General features: G+C 38.8%; 1 protein-coding gene across 2 annotated transcripts in view; it reads left to right on the forward strand.

Annotated features, from left to right (window-relative positions):
- KIAA0895 (KIAA0895 ortholog) overlaps positions 1-20,413 on the forward strand; it is a 66,279-nt gene that overhangs the window by 31,171 nt on the left and 14,695 nt on the right. For both annotated transcript variants that reach the window (XM_029925057.1, XM_029925049.1), the window contains 3 exons: positions 10,225-10,368; positions 10,967-11,099; positions 11,580-11,885. In XM_029925057.1, the coding sequence (XP_029780917.1) occupies positions 10,225-10,368; positions 10,967-11,099; positions 11,580-11,885 (583 nt within the window). The remainder of the gene's footprint in view (positions 1-10,224; positions 10,369-10,966; positions 11,100-11,579; positions 11,886-20,413) is intronic.

Genomic DNA, 20,413 nt, shown 5'->3' on the forward strand with positions numbered 1-20,413 from the left:
TTTTTTTTTTTAAATTATGATGAAGGCCAACTTACCTATTTTGTTGTTTGGACTTTTGATGTGCCATCTAAGAAACCATTGCCTAATCCAAGGTCATGAAGATTTATATCTATGCTTTCTTCTAAGAGCCTTACAGTTTTAGCTCTTACATTTAGGTCTTTAATCCATTTTGAGTTAATTTTTGTATAAGGTAGGGGTCTAACTTCTTTCTTGTATATGCAGCCATCCCCAGCACCATTTGTTCAAAAGAATTTGATTATTCTTTGTGTGTGTGTGTGTGTGTGTGTGTGTGTGTAATATCTCCTGTCTTACACATTTTTTTAATTTTAATTCCAGTGTAGTTAACATATGGTGTTGTATTAGTTTCAGGTGTACAGTATAGCAATTCGACAATTCCATGTATTTTCTCAGTGCTCATCAAGATAAGTGTATTCTCAATCTCCTTCACCTGTTTCATCCTTTCCCCAACTCACCAGCCTTACTATTGACCCTTTGTTCTCTATAGTTAAGAATCTGATTTTTGGTTTGTGTCTCTCTCTCTTTTCTCTTTATTCCTTTTATTTTGTTTCTTAAATTCCACATGTATGTGAAAACATATGGTACTTGTTGACCAGCTTATTTCGCTTAGCATTATCCTTGCTAGATCCATCCACATTGTTACAAATGACAAGATTTCATTTATCCTTTTTTCTGTTTCTTCTTAAATGTTTGTTTATTTTGAAAGAGGGAGAGGGAGAAAAGTCTAAGCAGCCTTCCCGGCTATCACTGCTGAGCTCAGTGTGGAGCTCAGTCTCATGAACCATAAGATCATGACCTGAGCCGAAATCAAGAGTCAGACATTCAACCAACTGAGCCATCCTGGTGCCCCAAGATTTCATTCTCTCTCAAGGCTGAATAATAACTCCATTGTACATATATACCACATCACTATTCATTAATTGAATTAAATGAATACTTAGGCTGTTAATTTGGCTTCTGTAAAAAATGCTACAATGAACATAGGGGTGCATATATTCTTTTAGTTTTTTTGTATTTTTTGTGTAAATACTGAGTAATGTGATAAATGGATCATAGGGTAGTTCTATTTTTAGTTTTTTGAGGAACCTCCTGGTGTCTTCCACAGTGGCTGCACCAGTTTGCACTCCTACTAACAGTGCACCACGGTTCCTTTTTCTCTACATCCTCACCTTGTTTCTTGTGTTTTTTTATTTTAGAACACCGACAGGTGTGAGGTGATATCTCATTGTGGTTTTGATTTGCCTTTCTCCAATAATGAGTGATGTTGAGTGTCTTTTTATGTGTCCTTTGGCCATCTGTATGTCTTTTATGGAGAAATGTCTGTTCATATCTTCTGCCCATTATTAATTGGATTATTTTGGGGATTCTTTTGGTGTTGAGATGTGTAAGTTCTTAATGTATTTTGGATACTAACCCTTTATTGCATATGTCATTTGCAAATATCTTCTCCCATTCAGTAGGTTCTTTTTGGTTTGTTGGTTATTTCCTTTGCTGTGCAGAAGCAGATTATTTTGATGTAGTCTCAATAGTTTATTTTTGCTTTTGTTTCCCTTGCCTCAGGAGAAGACATCTAGAAAAATATTTTTGTAGCTAATACCAGAGACATTACTGCCGGTGCTTTCTTCTAGGATTTTTATAGTTTCAGGTCTCATGTTAGATTTTTAATGTGTTTTGAGTTTACTTTTGTGTATGGTGTAAGAAAGTGGCCTAGTTTTATCCTTTTGCATATTGCTGTCCAGTTTTCCCAACACCGTGTGTTGAAGAGACTATCTTTTTCAATTGCATAGTTTTGCCCCCTGTGTCAAAGATTAATTGGCCATATAATTGCTGGTTTATTTTGGGGTTTTCTCTTCTGTTCCATTTTATTTTTGTAGCAGTATCATACTGTTTTGGTTACTACATCTTTGTAATATAACTTGAAGACTGGAATTGTGATATCCAGTTTTTTTCTTTTTCAAAATTGCTTTTGCTCTTTGGGGTCTTTGTGGTTCCATATAAATTATAGGATTGTTTTAGTTCTGTGAAAAATGTGGTTGGTGTTTCAGTAGGGAGGGATTACATTAAATCTGTAGGTTGCTTTGGGTAGTATGGACATTTTAACAATATTTGTTCTTCCCATCCATGAGCATGGAATGCCTTTCCATTTGGTTCATCTTCAATTTTTTCAGTCAGTGTTTTATAGTTTTTGGAGTACAGGTATTTCACCTCCTTGGTTATGTTTATTTATAGGAACTTTACTATTTTTGGTACAATTATAATTAGGATTGTTTTCTTAATTTCTTTTTTTGCTACTTCATTATTAGTGTTCAGTATTGCAGCGGTTTTCTGTACAATGATTTTGTATCATACAACCCTACTGAATTCATTTATCAGTTCTAATAGTTGTTTGGTACAGTGTTTAGGGTTTACTATATATAATACCAGGTCATCTGCAAAGAGTGAAAGTTTTTCTTCTTCCTTACCAATTTGGATGCCTTTTATTTTTTTCTTGTCTGATTGCTGTAGCTAAGACTTCCAGTACTATGTTGAATAAAAGTGGTAAGGGTGGACATCCTTGTCTTGTTCTTAACCTTAGGGGAAAAGCTCTCAGTTTTTCCCTGTTGAGGATAATATTAGCTGTGAGTTTTTCTTTTTTTATATATAAATTAAAAACAATTTTTTTTTTTTTTTAGAGACAGAACAAGGAGCTGAGAGGGACAGAGGTAGAGAGAGAGAGAGAATCTCCAGCAGGCTTCATGCTTAGCCTGGTGCCTGACACAGGGCTTGATCCCAGGACCTTGGGATTATGACCTGAACTGAAATCGAAAGTTGGACACTCAACCAGCTGAGCCACCCAGGCACACTTGTGGGTTTTCCTTTATTATGTTGAGGTGTGTTCCCACTAGACCTACTTTGTTGTGGGTTTTTATCATAAATGGATGTTGTACTTTGTCAGATGCTTCCTCTGTATCTGTTGAGATGATCATATAGTTTTATCCTTTCTCTGGTTGATGTGATATATCACTTTGATTTGCAAATATTGAATCACCCTTGATCCCAGGAATAAATTCCAGTTTTAACAAGGTGCATGTGTCTCCCACAGGAGGTACTGGCCCCTGGGGACGGAGGCTCTACAAAGCTCACAGTTGGCAGAGAGTGTTGGCAAGGTTTGCACTGGTCTTCTGGAGGAGGGGACTTGTAGCACTGGGACTGAGGCAGGCCTGGCTGGAGAGGGGAGGGGAGGATGTAAGCAAGTTAGGTAGTGAGTGTGGTGATTCCTGCAGGTGACCTGTGTTTATGCTGCGGGTGGGAAAGGGAAACGGCCCTGCCAGCTCCTTTGTTCCAGGAAGAGCCTCCCAGTTTAATCCATCCCCACTGGGATAGGCTCTGCAATTAGTAAATAACTCTCCCACCCTTATGCCCCAGGCATTTTTCAAACTGCTGCTTCTGTGTATCTCTCTGGGCTGTTTCTTGTGCCATCCCTTTAAGGGTGGGGACTCAGTTTTCACTTGCCTTCCTGGTGCTCTCAGAGCTGAGCCAGCTGATAATGGTAAATTCTAGGCTTTAAGTCCCACTGATTATAAAAACCAGTGAAATTCATCTCCTCTGGTTTTCTGAGCCAAATGGTGTGGTGATTTGTCTTCCCCATGTGGGCTTCCCCTTAAGAGGGTCTTTTTCTCTCCCCCTTCTGCACCCATGGTTACCTCCTGCAGATGGCCTATTTAGCACCCTTACCACATTTCTACCCTTCCTATCCTCTTCAGTGTTGTGGAGTTTGTTTTGCCTTTCTTCCTCTTTTCTGGTTTATTTACACTGATGTGACTGTTATCTAGTTGTATCCACGTGGCATGGTGAGCTTAGGGTCCTCTTACTCTGCCATCTTCCTGATTATACTCTTCTTGTTTATTTTGAGAGAGAGAGTTCACATGCAGAAAGAGCAGGGGAGAGGGGAGAGAGGAGAGAGAAAGGGAGAGGGAGGGAGGGAGGGAGGATCGAAAACAGGCTCCATGCTGTCAGTGCAGAGCCCAACGCGGGGCTTGATCTCACAAACTGTGAGACACTCAACTGACTGAGTCACCCAGGCGCCCCCTCTTCTTATTTTCAGAGAGGAGAATAAGAGTGATTGAGGGTCATGAAGTAGCAGTGCTATAGCATTATGAAGAGGGGTGCTGTTTTATTTTATGTAACATTATACATGACATCCAGATCAGGGGAGAGATAAGATCATTTCCTTCATGCCGAACAATTGCTCATTTGTATTTACTTCCTTTTTGCTCTAGGTTTGAGCTCTCTGAAAATCAATTTGTTTTTAATGCTTGTAAGATACACAAAGCTTTAAAACATTCTCATAAAGAGGAAGGAGTCAGAAATAAATGATACAAGCAAAGACAGTGTATTGATTCATAATTTTAGCAAAAAAATATGGTTTTTGGTCCAATTTTAATAGAACTGTGTTTGGTGGCCTGTTTCAGCCCATTTTTAGCAAGAAATATCCTACCTGATACTGTTCTTACAGAACTCGAGTAGATTCTATCATTTTCTAACATGGTGATGGACCAGTTGGCCTAGTAGTAAGATGGACACAGCAGCAAGAAACAAAGTCACATTCCTGCACTAGGGAACTAAGACCTGGGCAGTAGGGTTATGTATTACTAAGATGTTTGGGTTCCGAAAGTTTTAAAACTGATCAGTAATGTCTGATCGCTTACTGTTTATATCTGCTATTCTTACAATTAGAAGGGAGCAGAGAATATATTTGGTATTTATAGATAAATCAGGGCTAGATCTCCACCTGGCTGAGGCAGGTGGCTGCTTACTCCATGAGTAAGTCTCGAGAATGCAAGCCAGACCCACTCCTCTACCGGCAATCTGCTCTGCCTAAAAATCTACAGGAAAGTATTTGTTTGAATTGTTAAGACTTTTTCCCCCATGTGTTCTTTTTTTAAAACACAAATTCTCCAGAGAAAGGATATCAGTGATTAACTGGCAAGTGGGAGAAAGTATGTGGTAAGTAGAAAGACCTGGAGATTACAAAGTAGACAGCACTTAAATGTTAGGTTTCTAGTCATAAAAGAAATATATGTTCAGTGTAGAAACTTAGAAAAGTATAGAGAGGAGAATAAAACCCCATAATTCTGTCACCAACAGATAATCACTATTGACATTTAGTGTGTTTTCCTTGTCCCATCTCTAGTCTTCATAATAGAGGTTAGTGTATTTTTGTTTACATACCTGTATTTTCTCATGTCATTAAAAACTGTCAGCATTATTGTCCCTGACAGCATATATTTCATAAAATGGGTATACTATCAGTGAAATCTTCTGGCTTTTCCTCCTGGGTTTTAAAATTTCAGTTTCGTTAGCAGTGCACTCTGGGGCTTCTTGCAGTGAGCCCGGCAGGAGTGGAGGCGCCGCTAGACGGGCCTGCGCCAGCCCTCAAGTCGTGGAAGGAGGACCGCAGCCGAAGCACTTACAGCGGAATGGTTTGTTCCTTTCTCCCAGCCCGGTGCACTCCAGGGAGAGGCCCGGAAAAACCAGGGAGGAATGAGGAAGAATTAAATCGCCATTGTACCTTTCTTCCCCAGTGAAGGTTCTGTAGGCCTCAGGGGAAAGAGCTTTAAAGCGTATGTGATTGACATTTTAAAATTGATTAAGTTGACTTGAAGTGTACTTTTTTTTAATACTTGAAAATTATTGGAAAGCTAAGGAAACTGGTTGAGATATTCGGACATAGGAAGGTGATATCCTGGATGGCAAATTGAAAGTGGTGATTGGAGGGGTGCCTGGGCAGTTCAGTTGGTTAAGCATCTTGCTGTTGACTTCCACTCAGGTCGTGGTTTCACAGTTCCTGAGTTTGAGCCCCACATCGGGCTCTGCACCACAGCACACAAAGCCTGCTTGGGATTCTCTGTCTGTCTGTCTGTCTGTCTCTCTCTCTCTCACTCTCGCTCTCACTCTCGCTCTCTGCCCCTCCCCCTCTCATGTGCACACGCTCTCTCAAATAAATAAACAAATTAAAAACAAAGTGATGATTGGAGAAAAATAATTAAGCTCCTTCTTGTTTTAATTCCCTACAATGTAACTTAAGTGATTATATTAATGGAGAAGAGAGATTTGACATAAAATTTATTGCCTTTTAGAAGTAGTTAGCCATGTGAATGAGGTATGTGAAAGCTTGATTCTCCAGGTGGTGTAGTAGTAGTAGGGATTCTCTGAACTAAAGAGAGTAGATAAACTTCTCCTTTCTTTTCTCTTAAAAAAAAAAAAAAACACTTGGGGGAAGGATGGGGAGATGTAGGTCAAAGGGTACAGGATTTCAGTTATAAGCTGAATAAGTGCTATGGATCTAATGTACAGCATGATGATTATAGTTAATAATACTGTATTGTAGGGGCATCTGGGTGGCTCAGTTGAGTGTCCGACTCTTGATTTTGGCTCAGGTCATGATCTCATGGTTCATGGGTTCAAAGCCCTATGTTTGGTTTCCACACCCCATACTGCAATGTGGAGCCTACTTGGGATTCTCTCTCTCTCTCTCTCTCTCTCTTTCTCTCTCTCTCTCTCTCTCCCTCTCCCTCTCTCTCTCCTCCCTGCCCCACTCTCACCCTTTTTCTCAAAATAAATTTAAAAAAATTAAAAATAATAACACTGTATTGTATTATATACTTGAGGTAAGCTAAGATCTTAAATGTTCTCACCACACACACAAAACAGTAACTACATGAGGTGATAGATGTGTCAATTAACTTAATTGTGGTGATCATTTCACAGTGTATACATATATTAAATCATTGTATTGTATATCTTTAAAAGAACACATCACATGGTACAACCTAAATATACCCAATTGTTATTTTTTAAGTTGATTTATTTTGAGAGAGGGAGTACATGTGCACATACACACATGAGAGTGAATGGGGGAGGGGAAGAGAGAGAATCCCAAGGAAGCCCCACACTATGAGCATAGAGCCCAACTCAGGGCTAAGTCTCACGAACAATGAGATCATGACCTGAGCTGAAGCCAGCCGCTTAACCAACTGAGCCACCCAGGCACCCCAGGAAGTTATTTCTTGAAGTTAGTGAAGGATACTATAGATCTTTGTGATCACTAACAAATCTATCTAGGTTGGACCAGTTGAAAAACTGGTGAAGAAAGAAATCAGTAGAGACAATAGGATAGGCACTTTAAAGAATGATTGGTCCTCCTCCTCTCTCTGACCCTCCCCTGCTCATGCTGTTTCTCTCTCTCTCAAAAAAAAAAAAAAATTTAAAAAAAATTTTTTTTTAAAAAGGGCCACCTAGGTGGCTCAGTCGGTTGAGCATCCGACTTCGGCTCAGGTCATGATATCACGGTTCATAGGTTAGAGTCCCATGTCGGGCTGTGTGCTGACAGCTAGCTCAGAGCCTGGGAGCTTGTCTTCAGATCCTGTGACTCTCTCTCTCTCTCTGACCCTCCCCTGCTCACACTGTCTCTCTCTCAAAAATAAATAAAAACATTAAAAAAAAATTTTTTTAAGAATTATTGGGCATGACATCCTATTAACATAAACTTTGGGAACATCAATAAAGCTCCCATGTAGTGTTACCGCCATTATGATGCCATGTAAGTGAGGATGAAATGAAGGATGCTATTGTGTATAATTCTGATGGAAAAATCACTGTCTCCCCCAACAAAAAAACCCACTATTTTTATTCATTCTTTGATGAATCAAAAAATTAGCCCATAGGCATAAAGGTTGCATAAATATTGTTAAGCTCTGCCAAGTATGTTTTCTTTCTTGTATTTTTAGTATAAATTTTCTATCTAACTTTTGTTTCCTATTATGAATATGAATGATACTTATGAATATGAATACTTAATAGCCTTCTACTATTGCCATTTATTGGTGATAATAGGGAACACCTATATTTAAGGTTTTTTTTAATTCTCTAAATTCTTTTATATCTTCTGTAATAAGCACAACAGTTCCCCTTATCTGTGGTTTTACCTGCAGTTTCAGTTACCCGAGATCAACCTCACTCTGGAAGCAGATGACCCTCTTTCTGAAATATTGTCAGAAGGTCAGTGGCACCCTAATGCTGCTGCCTGTGTCATTTACCTCCCTCCATCTTTTCACATAGTCATTTTATCCCCTCACATCATCACAAGAAGAAGAGTGGGTTATGGTACCATAAGATATCTTGAGAAAGAGAGAGGCCACATTCACATAATGTTTTGTTATAATTGTTCTGTTTTTTATTAGTTATTTTTAAATTCTTAGTGTGCCTAATTTATAAATTAAACTTTATCATAAGTGTGTGTGTATATAGGAAGAACATAGTGTACATAGGCTTTTGTACCCTGCAATTTCAGGCATCCACTGGGGTCTTACAGCGTATCCCCTGCAGGTAAGCAGGGACCACCATAGTAAGCAGATAACGACACTTCTTCTAGTGAGTATGCCTATGCTAGAAGAGCTAATTTTATCTGAAATTAAGTACATACTTTAAAAACCTATAACTACAAGTTATATTAAAAAGTTTCTTTAACCTTTTTTAGGTCTAAATATCAGTCCAATATAGAAGGCACCACCTCTCTCTCTCCTGAAATTAAGGCCAAATTTCTTACTGTCATCTCACTCTGTTTGATATATTGATGACTAGGGATCATTAGATTGGGGTATGCAAAAAACCTTTGCTAATCTGCTGAAATGGGTTTTTAATTATGTGCTTTTATTCTTTTAATTATCATAGTTGTCATGTAAAAAATGTAGCCTCTTTATGCTATATTCCCATTCTCTGAGATCCTTCTTTTTACCATGCACATGAGCCATCTGAGGATCTTGTTAAAGTTCATGTTCCGATTCAGTAGGCTTGGTAGGGGGCAAGTTCTGCATCTGAAACCAGCTCACATGCAGAGTCAGTGCTGCCAGCTTTTGGACCACAGTTTGAATTGCAAGGCTTTCAAGAACACTTTTGGGAACAGAAGACAGGCAAAGCCTATTGAAACCATTTTCTTGTTCTGCTAACTTTTAGTCACACGCCTAGTTTTTTTAGTAATACATATTTTTCCATTGAGGATATATATGTTGTGTTATAACTTGAAGTGTGTGTGTTTTCTGTAGTTTTTGTGTTGAGCATATTATCTACAGCGGTGGCATTTAGAAAGAATGAACATACCAATGAAGATGATGTAATAATTGGTAGGTACTTATTTGTACTTTACAAAGATGAACTAAATTTTCTCAACAAAACCAGGAAGCAGACATTATTATTGTTACCCCATTGAAAAATGAGGAGGCTTAGTAGCAAGTTTAGCACCTTTAGCCCATGGCCACACAGCCGGAAGGTGGATGGTTGGAGCCAAGGCGTCAATGCAGGTGGTCTGACTCTGGTGCTTGTGTTTTAATCTCTTTACTAGTCCGACAGTAGGAAACTAGACTTCGCAGCATGAATTTTCTAGCTTCTCTCTCAGTTCCTATAAGATATATTTGTATTTTCTAGCTGCTTTCCCAAAAGACTTTTTGAAGATCCTTTATCTTCCTTATATTTTTCTTTCTTGTGGCTTTTTCAATATACTAAGATCTCTGATTCCTTACTAGTTTTTTTTTTTTTTAGTTTTCCTTTCTGTATATCTGTGTTTAGAAAAGACCTCATATTCTTTTGATGTGAAAATTTATAAAGAATGAAAAGTAGGCCATACCCTGCCCTGAATGAAAGATAAACTGTTTTTAGTAATGTTGAGACTTTTTCTGAGAAAGACAAGCCCAGGAGAACTTCAGATTTTATAAGATTGTCACAGAAGAATGGTGGGTTATTTTGTGTGTTCTTAGAAATTGGGGCCATTTTTTTCTTTATCCAAATGGCAATCGTAATTTAGTGATTAATCTGGAGGCAAACCTTCCACTCCGAGTTCTCTTGCCAAACCACCAAATGGCGGTGGAGAAGCCCAGGAGCCCTCTGCCTTATCTCCTCAGCCTGTCTGATGGTGGCACTGGAGGCAGTACCTTTATCCTTCAGCATGTGAAGGAGAAACACAGAAAGAGGACTTGTAAGTACAGAGGTTTTTGTAAAAATTTGTGACAATGAGTGAAAGATGTTTAGGATTAGATGTGGTACCTCAGTTGCGGTTTCATTTGGAAATCAATAAACAGAACAAGTCATGATCAATAAGTATATAACTGGCTTATTACTCATCTCAAAGTAATGAAAGGCTGTTTTCATTATCTGTGTTGTTGTTTTTTACAGTCCATCAACATTATGGAACTGACTTTACAGAAATATGGAAGTTATGAAAAATTTGAGCAGGCCACTGGAGGCAGCCTGCTATCGAAAACTCGAATCTGGAGTCACGTGAGGAAGTACATGATGAAAGAAGGCTGCATGGGCGAGGTATGAATCGGGACAGGGTGAGGTGCTGACTGCTGGCATTTTAACTCCCAGGGCCACGTGGTGTCCTCTGCAGGTTTTGTTTTCCCGCCCCCAGTCTGCTCATTAGTCACTAAATACTCTTAAGTTTTCGTTGCATTGAATTATTGTGCTGTTTGTGTTTTTCTTTATTTGCTACCATTTCTGTATAGTATGTGGGATTATCAGAATTGTTTTAAGAAAATTCTTAATGAAGAGATTTGCCTCAGTGCCTCCTCTTACTAGTAGCCAGTTCAAAAGAAGCTTTGGGCCAACAGCGAACAGGACTCTGGCTTCTATACCTTCCTTTGCATCAGTTTAGCCAGAGGGGACTGTATTTGAGAGCACAGCCCTCTACTGTTCTTCAGTCTAGGAAAGGTTCTTGAGTTCCCGCAGCTCAAAAGTGGAAGGGTCAAAAGTGACTGGCCCTGCATTTCATCTTCTAGGTTTCTGGGAGACTCGAATTGGTATAAGCAAAACAAAACCATCTTGATTTATGGGTCTGTGGTTTCCTGTGAGGGCTGCTTCTCTCCAGCCTTTACATTTTGTTTTATATATTTATATTTTTCCTCTTGCTCTCTAGATTGTAGTTCATCTTACCGAAGACCTACTTTCCCGAGCTTCAATGACAGTGGTAAATGGATGTCCAACACTGACCATCAATGTTTCCACTGCACGTGAGCACTGGCTGGAGGGCATGTTGAGGCATGAAATAGGTAGGGTGACCCTTTTCCATTTGTGTATTTTTACTATCAGAAATCAGCATGAAAGAAGCATTCTTTTATAAATGGGTTTTATTTCATAGCAGTATTTGGCAGAAAGTAATGAAACTGTTATATTTCACTTTAGCTAAGATATTAACATCTCATTTCAAATTAGGTTTTTTAGGGCACTGTGCAGCTGTATTAAGGATGTGTATAGTCATTTAACTCCTCTGGATTTCGGCCCCCCCACCTGAAACTGAGGGTAAATTGAACTAAGTGCTCTCTCAGACTTTTTTCAAATATAGTGTCTATGGTTCTTCCCTTTACCTTGCCTGATGACACAGATAGTCCTTCTGAAGGCAGAGCACCTCCTGCCAAAGGCTTTAGGGTCAGGTCATTTTCCACTTTATCAGTTTAGTTTTGGAACTGTTGGTAGAGTCTTATTTTTGGATAAGAATTAAAATGAGAATGTCATTTCTTGTTTGTTCATAGGCACACATTATTTTCGAGGTATTAACAACCTTCAGCAGCCGTGGAACAGTTGGACTGGTCGTAAAAAACATGAGCTAAAGCCAAACAATCCCACAGAGGAAGGACTGGCAAGTATTCACAGCGTCCTTTTTAGAAAAGACCCCTTTTTATGGAGGGCTGCCCTCCTCTACTACACTGTTTATCGAGCCAGCCAAATGTCCTTTTGTGAACTCTTCAAAGATATTGGAAAGTTTGTCAAGGACCCCAATACAAGATGGGATTATTGTGTCCGAGCGAAGAGGGGATGGACTGATACTTCTCAACCAGGTGGGTGTCCCTTGACTGTAGGTTTCCTGACTTGTGGTTAGTTGTCTATTGATTTGGTTATATCCTTCTCTACCACTTCTAGAATTTAGTTACTTAACAAAAAATTAAACCTCTGTTACTTGAGGTCAGTACTAGTTTTCCCAAACCACATTTTGTTCGCATTATTTTCTCAGATCTCATTTTGAAAAATTTCTGACCTACAGAAATATGAGAGTGATAGAATTCACACTGATATTACCCTTCCTCTAGATACATGAATTGTTAACATTTCGCCAGTTCTGCTTTCTCACTCAGATTATAAAAACAGGTTTACTGAGATATAATTCACATGACATACAGTTTGCCCATTAAAAGGTACAGTTCAGTGGTTTTTAGAATATTCATAGTGTTATGCACCTGTCACTAGTGTCTAATTCCTGAACGTTTTCATCACCCCAAAAAGAAACCTGTACCCACTAACAGTCATTCTGCACTCCTCATTTCCCAAGCCCCCGGCTCCAAGTGACCATTATCTACTTTCATAGGTTTGCCTATTTTGGACATTTGATACAGGTAGATCATATGATATATAACCCTTTGTGTCTGGCTTCTTTCACTTAGCATAATGTTTTTATGATTCATCCATTTGGTAGCATGTATCAGTATTCAGTCCTTTTTACACTGAATAACAGTATTTATATATGACATATTTTATTTCATTTTTCATGGACATTTGAGTTGTTTCCATACTTTTTGGCTATTATAAATGATGTTGCTGTGAACATTTGGGTACAGGTTTATATTTTTAATTCTCATGGGTATATACTTTTGAGTAGAATTGTTGGGTCATATGGTACCTCTCTGTTTAACCTTTTGAGGAACTGCCAGAATGTTCTCTAAAATGACTATCCCATTTTACATTCCCACCAGCAGTATATGGGGGTTCTTCTTTTTCTTCTTTCTTTTCTTTCCTTTTCTTTTAATTTAAGGAATAGAATTTAGTGATTCATCACTTATGTATAACACCCAGTGTCCATCCCAACAAGTGTTCTCCTTAATGCCCCTCCCGCCTTTAGCCCATCCCCCCTACCCAGAACCCATCCAGCAACCCTCATTGTTCTTTGTATTTAAGAATCTCTTATGGTTTGTCTCCTTCTCTGTTTTTATATGATTCTTGCTTCCCTTCTCTTGTGTTCATCTGTTTTGTATCTTAAATTCTGCATATGAATGAAGCCATATGCTATTTGTCTTTCTTTGACTGATTTTGCTTAGCATAATACACTCTAATTCCACCCATGTTGTTGCGAATGGCAAGATTTCATTCTTTTTGATCACTGGTGTATACATACACCACATCTTTATCCATTCATCAGTCGATGGACATTTAGGCTCTTTCCATACTTTGGCTATTATCGATGGTGCTGCTATAAACTTTGGGGTGCATATGCCCCTTCAAAACAGCACTTCTATATCATTTGGATAAATACTGGTTCATAGGATAGTTCTATTTTTAATTTTTTGAGGAACCTCCATACTGTTTTCCAAAGTGGCTGCACCAGTTTGCATTCCCACCAGCAATGCAACAGAGTTCCTCTTTCTCCACATCCTTGCCAACATCTGTTGTAGCCTGAGGTCCTTAAAGTACCCATTCTGATGGGTGTGAGGTGGTATCTCATTGTGGTTTTTATTTGCCTTGCCTCCAGAGACATGTCAAGTAAGAAGTTGCTGTGGCTGAAGTCAAAGAGTCGGTTACTTATGTTCTTTTTTAGGATTTTAATGGCTTCCTGTCTTACATTTAGGTCTTTGATCCATTTCAAGTTTATTTTTATGTATGGTGTAAGAAAGTGGTCCAGGTTCATTCTTCTGCATGTTGCTGTCCAGTTTTCCCATCAACATTTGCTGAAGAGACTATTTTTTTTTCCATTAAATATTCTTTCCTGCTTTGTCAGAGGTTTTAGCCATACATTTGTGGGTCCATTTCTCGGTTCTCTATTCTGTTCCATTAATCTGTATGTCTGTTTTTGTGCCAGTACCATACTTTCTTGATGATCACAGCTTTGTAATACATCTTGGAGTCCAGAACTGTGATGCCTGCAGCTTTGGTTTTCTTCTTCTGGATTGCTTTGGCTATTCAGGTCTTTTCTGGTTCCATACAAATTTTAGGATTGTTTGTTCTAGCTCTGTGAAGAATGCTGGTGTTATTTTGATAGGGGATCCACATTAAATATGTAGAATGCTTTAGGCACTTTCGACACATGAACAATATTCTTCTAATCCATGAGCATGGAATATTTTTCCATTTTTTTGTGTCTTTCAATTTCTTTCATAAGGTTCTTATAGTTTTCAATGTATAGATTTTTCGCCTCTTTGGTTAGATTTATAGCTAGGTATTTTATGGTTTTAGTTCCGTTGTAAATGGGATTGATTCCTTGATTTTCTGCTGCTTCATTATTGGTGTATAGAAATGCAACTGATTTCTGTACATTGATTTTATATCCTACGACTTGGCTGAATTCATGTATCAGTGCTAACAGCTTTTTGGTGGAGTCTTTTGGGTTTTCTGTAGAGAGTATCATGCCATCTGTAAAGAGTGAAAGTTTGACGTCCTCCTGTACAATTTGGATGCCTTTTATTTCTTTGTGCTGTCTGATTGCTGAGGCCAAGACTTACAGTACTATGTTGAACAACAGTGGTGAGAGTGGACATCCCTGTCATGTTCCTGACATTAGGGGGAAAGCTCTCAGGTTTTCCCCATTGAGAATGTTTTTAGCAGTGGGTCTTTCGTACATGGCTTTTATGATCTTGAGGTATGATCTTTCTAGCCCTACTTTTCTTGAGGGGTTTTTTTTTTATCAAGAATGGATGCTATATTTTGTCAAATGCTTTTTCTGCATCTATTGAGAGGATATGGTTCTTATCCTTATTTTTTTTAATGTTTTATTTTTTTTTTGAGACAGAGAGCATGAACAGAGAGGGGCAGAGGGAGAGGGAGACACAGAATTCAAAGCAGGCTCCAGGCTCTGAGCTGTCAGCACAGAGCCTGATGCGGGGCTCAAACCCACGAATGTGAGATCATGACCTGAGCCGAAGTCAGAGGCTTAACAACTGAGCCACCCAGGCGCCCCTCTTATCCTTTCTTTTATTCAAGTGGTGTATCACACAGATTGGTTTGTGGATATTGAACCAGCCCTACATCCAAGGAATAAGTCCCACCTGGTCATGGTGAATAATTCTTTCAGTGTATTGTTGGATCTGATTTGCCGGTATCTTGTTGACAATTTTTTGCATCTGTGTTCATCAGGGATATTGTTCTGTAGTTCTTTTTTTAGTGGGGTCTTTGTCTAGTTTTGGAATTAAGGTAATGCTAGCTTCACAGAGTGAGTTTGGAGGTTTTCCATCTATTTGTTTTTTGGAAAAGCTTCAAAATAATAGGTGTTAATTCTTCTTTAAATGTTTGGTAGAATTCCCCTGGAAAGCCATCTGGCCCTGGACTCCTGTTTTTTGGAAGATTTTTGATTACTAATTCAAATTCTTTACAGTTACGTGTCTATTCAGATTTTCTCTTCTTGTTTCAGTTTTGGTAGTTTATATGTTTCTAGGAATTTGTCCATTCCTTCCAGATTGCACAAATTGTTGGCATATAATTGCTCATAATATTCTCTCAATATTGTTTGTATTTCTGCAGTGTTGTTTGTGATCTCTCATTTGTGATTTCATTTATTTGGGTCCTTTCTTTTTTCTTTTTGATCACTCTGGCTAGGGGTTTGCCAATTTTGTTAATTCTTTCAAAGAACCAGTTCCAGGTTTTGCTGATCTGTTCTACTGTTTCTTTGTTTTCGTTTTTGATGTCTTTGATTTCTGCTCTAATCTTTATTATTTCCCTTCTTCTGCTGGTTTGGGACTTTATATGCTGTTCTTTTTCTAGCTCTTTTAGGTGTAAGGTTAGATCGTGTATTTGAGACCTTTGTTCGTTTATTATAAAGGCCTGGATTGCTATATACTTCCCTCTTATGCCTGCCTTTGCTGCATCCCAGAGGTTTTGTGCTGTTGTATTTTCATTTTCATTGGCTTCCATATACTTTTTATTTTCCTCTTTAATTCCTTGGTTAAGTGTGCCTGGTTGGCTCTTTGACTCTTGATTTCTTTGTTTGACTCTTGATTTTGGCTCAGGTCATGGTCTCACAGTTTGTGAGTTTGAGCCCTGCGTTGGGCTCTGTGCTGGCAGCATGGAGCCTGCTTGGGATTCTCTCTCTGCCACTCCCTCTGTCTCAAAATAAACTTCGAAAAAAAGTCTTGGTTAACCCAAATGGTTATTCTTTAGTAGGATGTTCTTTAATTTTCAAGTATTCATGGTCTTTATTCTTGTTGTTGATTTCAAGTTTCATAGCGTTGTGGTCTGAAGATAGGCAAGGTATGATCCTGATCTTTTTGTACTTGTTGAGGGATGATTTGTGTCTCAGTATGTAATCTGTTCCACAGAATGTTCCATGTGTACTCAAGAAGAATGTGTATTCTGCTGCTTTAGGCTAAAATGTTCTGAGTGTATATATTAAGTCCATTTGGTCCATATGTCATTCAAAGCCATTGTTTCCTTGTTGATTTTCTGCTTAGATGATCTGTCCATTGCTGTAAGTGGGGTGTTGAAGTCCACTACTATTATGGTGTTACTGTCAATGACATTCTTTATGTTTGTGTTTAATTGATTTATGTATTTGTTTGCTTCCACATAGGAGGCCTAATATTTACAATTGTTAGATCTTGGTGGATAAACCCCTTATGTTATAATGCCATTCTTCATCTCTTATTATAGTCTATTTTTAAAATCTAGTTTGTATGATATAAGTATGATTACTCCAGCTTTCTTTGATGACCATTAGCATGATAGATGGTTCTCCATCCCCTTACTTTCAATCTGCAGGTGTCTTAAGGTCTAAAATTGGACTCTTAGCAGCATATAGATGGGTCTTGTTTTCTTATCCATTCTGATACACAGTGTCTTTTCATTGGAGTGTTTAGTCTATTGACATTTAGAGTGAGTACTAAAAGATATGAATTTAGTGCCATTGTGTTACTTGCAGAGTTGGAGTTTCTGGTGATGTTCTCTGGTTCTTTCTAGTCTTTGTTGCTTTTGATCTTTTTTGTTTTATGTTTGTCTTTTCTCCAAAGAGTCTCCCTTAAAATTTCTTGCAGAGGTAGTTTAGTGGTCACGAACTCTTTCAGTTTTTGTCAGGAAAACTCTTATCTCTCCTTATATTTTGAATGACAGCCTTGCTAGATAAAGATTTCTTGGCTGCATGCTGTACTTCAGCACGTTGAATATGTCCTGCCACATCTTTCTGGCCTGCAAGTTTCTGTGGATAGGTCTGCTGCAAACCTAATCTATCTTGCCTTATAGGTTAAGGATTTTTTTCTTTCTTGTTGCTTTCATAATTCTGTCCTCGTCTGTGTATTTTGTGAATCTGACCATGATATGCCTTGGTGCTGGTCGGTTTTTGTTGAATCTAATGGGAGTTCTTAATGCTTTTAGATTTTGATGTCTGTGTCCTTCCACAGATTACAAAAGTTTTTAGCTATAATTTGCTCACATAAACCTTCTGCCTTTCTTTTTCTCTCTCCATTTTATGGGACTTACATGATCCGGTTGTTATTCCTTTATAATAAGTCACTGAGTTTTCTAAGTCTTGAATCTTGCTTTTCCCTCTTTTTTTCCTGCTCCATTCTCCATAATTTTGTCTTCTGTATCACTGATGTCACTGCTCTGCTTCATCTGTCCTTGCCATTGTGGCATCCATTCGAGATTGCATCCAGTTATGGCGTTTTTAATTTGTCCTGACTAGATTTAACTTCTTTTATCTCCATGGAAAGGAATTCTATGCTTTTTTCAACCCCAGCTAGTATTCTTATTATCATGTTCTAAATTCTAGTTCACACGTCCTGCTTATATCTGTGTTGATTCAGCCCCTGCTGTCATTTCTTCTTGTTCTTTCTTTTGGGATGAATTCCTTCATTTTGTCATTTTGGAGGAAGAAAAAATTAATAAAATTAAAAATTTAAAAACAATAAATGAAGCTAGATGCTAGTTGTGTTTTGGTCTGCTTGTTGAAGCTTTATGGAATAGAGAAAAAAAGGGAAAGAAAAGAAAGAAAAAGGAAGGTCATAAGAAATTCATAAATTTAAAAAACTGATATAAAATAGGATAAAATCAAATGGAATAAAAAAATCTAAAAAATTAAAAATAAATTTTTCTCTTTCAGTATCCAAGAAAAAGAAAAAAAAGGAAAAAAAAACAATTTAAACATAGAAACCAAAAAAAAAAAAAAACCCAAAACAAATAAATGAACTAGCAAACAGAATGAAACCCAAATCAAGTTATATCCAGTTTCCCTTAGAACTCAAACTATCAAACACTCCATCGTTTGTACCCCAAGCAGGTGGAGTGACTTGTGCTGGTCATCTAGGGGATGTGCTTGGAAGGCGCTGTTGGGCAGGGCTTGGTGTAATGGCTCTGTTCTCCGCTAGGTGGCACTTCTTAGCTTACTGGGGTGGATCATTGTGGGTGCATGCACATGTATGGGAGAGGTGGAAATGGCTTCACCCAGCTCCCTAATCTCTGGCACTGAAACTTTGCAATCTCACTGACCCACGATCAAGCACGGGTCTCAGGACTCCTTCCACTCCCCGCCTCTAGCCTGCTCATGTCCAAGCTGTCCACCTGCCAGGTGACACCTCCCTCCAGGGTTTTATCTCAGATGGGGCTGTGTTTCAAAATCCCATACTTTTAGAGACCCCTGTGGCTTGAATCCACGTTGACTCTTTGGGGGAGGGTCTCACTGAGCAACGGCGAGGGCCTGGCTTGCCCCAGAAAATGTTCATGCCATGAAGCAGCAGCAGAGGTTCAGAGATCATGGCAAATCATAACACACAGCAAGCCCCAGGTTTCACCGCACTCTGGTGTCTTTGTCCCAATACCAGCAAATGTAGCTACTCTGGGGGTTGCTGGGACTCCAAGCAGGGGAACCGCTTCTCCCTGTGTGGCACAGGGACCCCTCAGACCACACTGCCTACTCCTGGGAATTCACCCTCCTTCCTCACCAGAGTGCCACACAGAACATCAGACTCTGTCTTCTACTGTTTATAGAATCCTGGTGGTATTGAAACTCTCTCCTTTCTTCCTGTCAGTGGTTTTGGGAAACGGATTTCTTGTTCAGTCTCCCGCAAGTGTTTTCACTCTTTCTCTTTCCAGCTGCTTACGGGGGAGTGTTTTTCCTGCACTCTCCTGATGACTGTACTCTTCCCCTCTGTCTTTGCCAAAACAGCTCTCTACCCTCCGCAGCTTTTCTCTCCCCCAGTTCTCCTCTCCTCACTGTGTCTGCCAATTTCTGGGCTCAAGTTATGCGGATTGTTGTGTTAATCCTCTGCTTGGTTTCCTGGGTGTACAAAATGGTTTGGTGCTGCTCTGGCTGCATTTCAGGATGAGAGAAGCTGAGGGTCTCCATGCTGTTCTGCCGTCTTTGGGGTCTTATTTTTCCATATTCTTACCAACACTTTTTTCATTTTTAAAATTATTATTATAATCATCCTACCGGGTATCTCGTGGGTTGTTTTGTTTTTTAAATGATTTTATATTTTTAATTCCAGTGTAATTACTATAGTGTTATTAGTTTCAGGTGTATAGCAATTCTGTATTTATTCAGTGCTCCTCACGATAAATGTACTGTGCTCTTAACTCTCTTCACCTGTTTCACTCATCACCCACCCACCTCCCCTCTAGTAACCATCAGTTTATTCTGTATTTTTAAGAGTGCTTCTTTGGTTTCTCTTTTTCTGTTTTGTATCTTAAATTCCACATGTGCATGAAATCACTTAGTACCTGTCTTTCTCTGAATGACCTATTTCACTTAGGATTATACCTTCTAGATCCATCCATGTTGTTGCAAATGGCAAGATTTCATTCTTTATTATGGCTAGGTAATAATGCTGTGTGTGTGTGTGTGTGTGTAAATACACATCACATCTTCCGTATCCATTCATCTGTCAGTGCACATTTGGGTTGCTTCTGTAATTTGGCTATTGTAAATAATGCTGCAATAAGCCTGGGGCATAGATCTTCTCAAATTAATGTTTTTGTATTCTTCGAGTAAATGCCCAGTAGTGTGATTACTGAATCATATAGTAATTCTGTTTTTTTTTCACCATACTGTCTTTTACAGTAGCTAAACCAATTTACATTTCCACCAACAGAGCACCATGGTTCCTTTTTCTCTACATCCTCACCTTGTTTTTTGTGTTTTTTATTTTATTTTTGATTTTTTTAATGTTTGTGTATTCTTTGGGGGAGGGGAGAGAGAGAGAGAGAGAGAGAGAGAGAGAGAGAGACAGTATCCCAAGCAGATTCCTCTCCATCACCACAGAGCCCAGTGTGGGGCTTGAACCCACAAACCACAAGATCATGACCTGAGTGGAAACCAAGAGTTGGAGGCTCTGAGTGACTGAGCCACACAGGTGCCCCTTGTGTTTATTTTAAAACACTGACAAGTGTTAGGTGATAT

This window comes from Suricata suricatta, chromosome 2 (assembly GCF_006229205.1).
Source record: "Suricata suricatta isolate VVHF042 chromosome 2, meerkat_22Aug2017_6uvM2_HiC, whole genome shotgun sequence".
Classification (NCBI taxonomy): Eukaryota; Metazoa; Chordata; class Mammalia; order Carnivora; family Herpestidae; genus Suricata; species Suricata suricatta.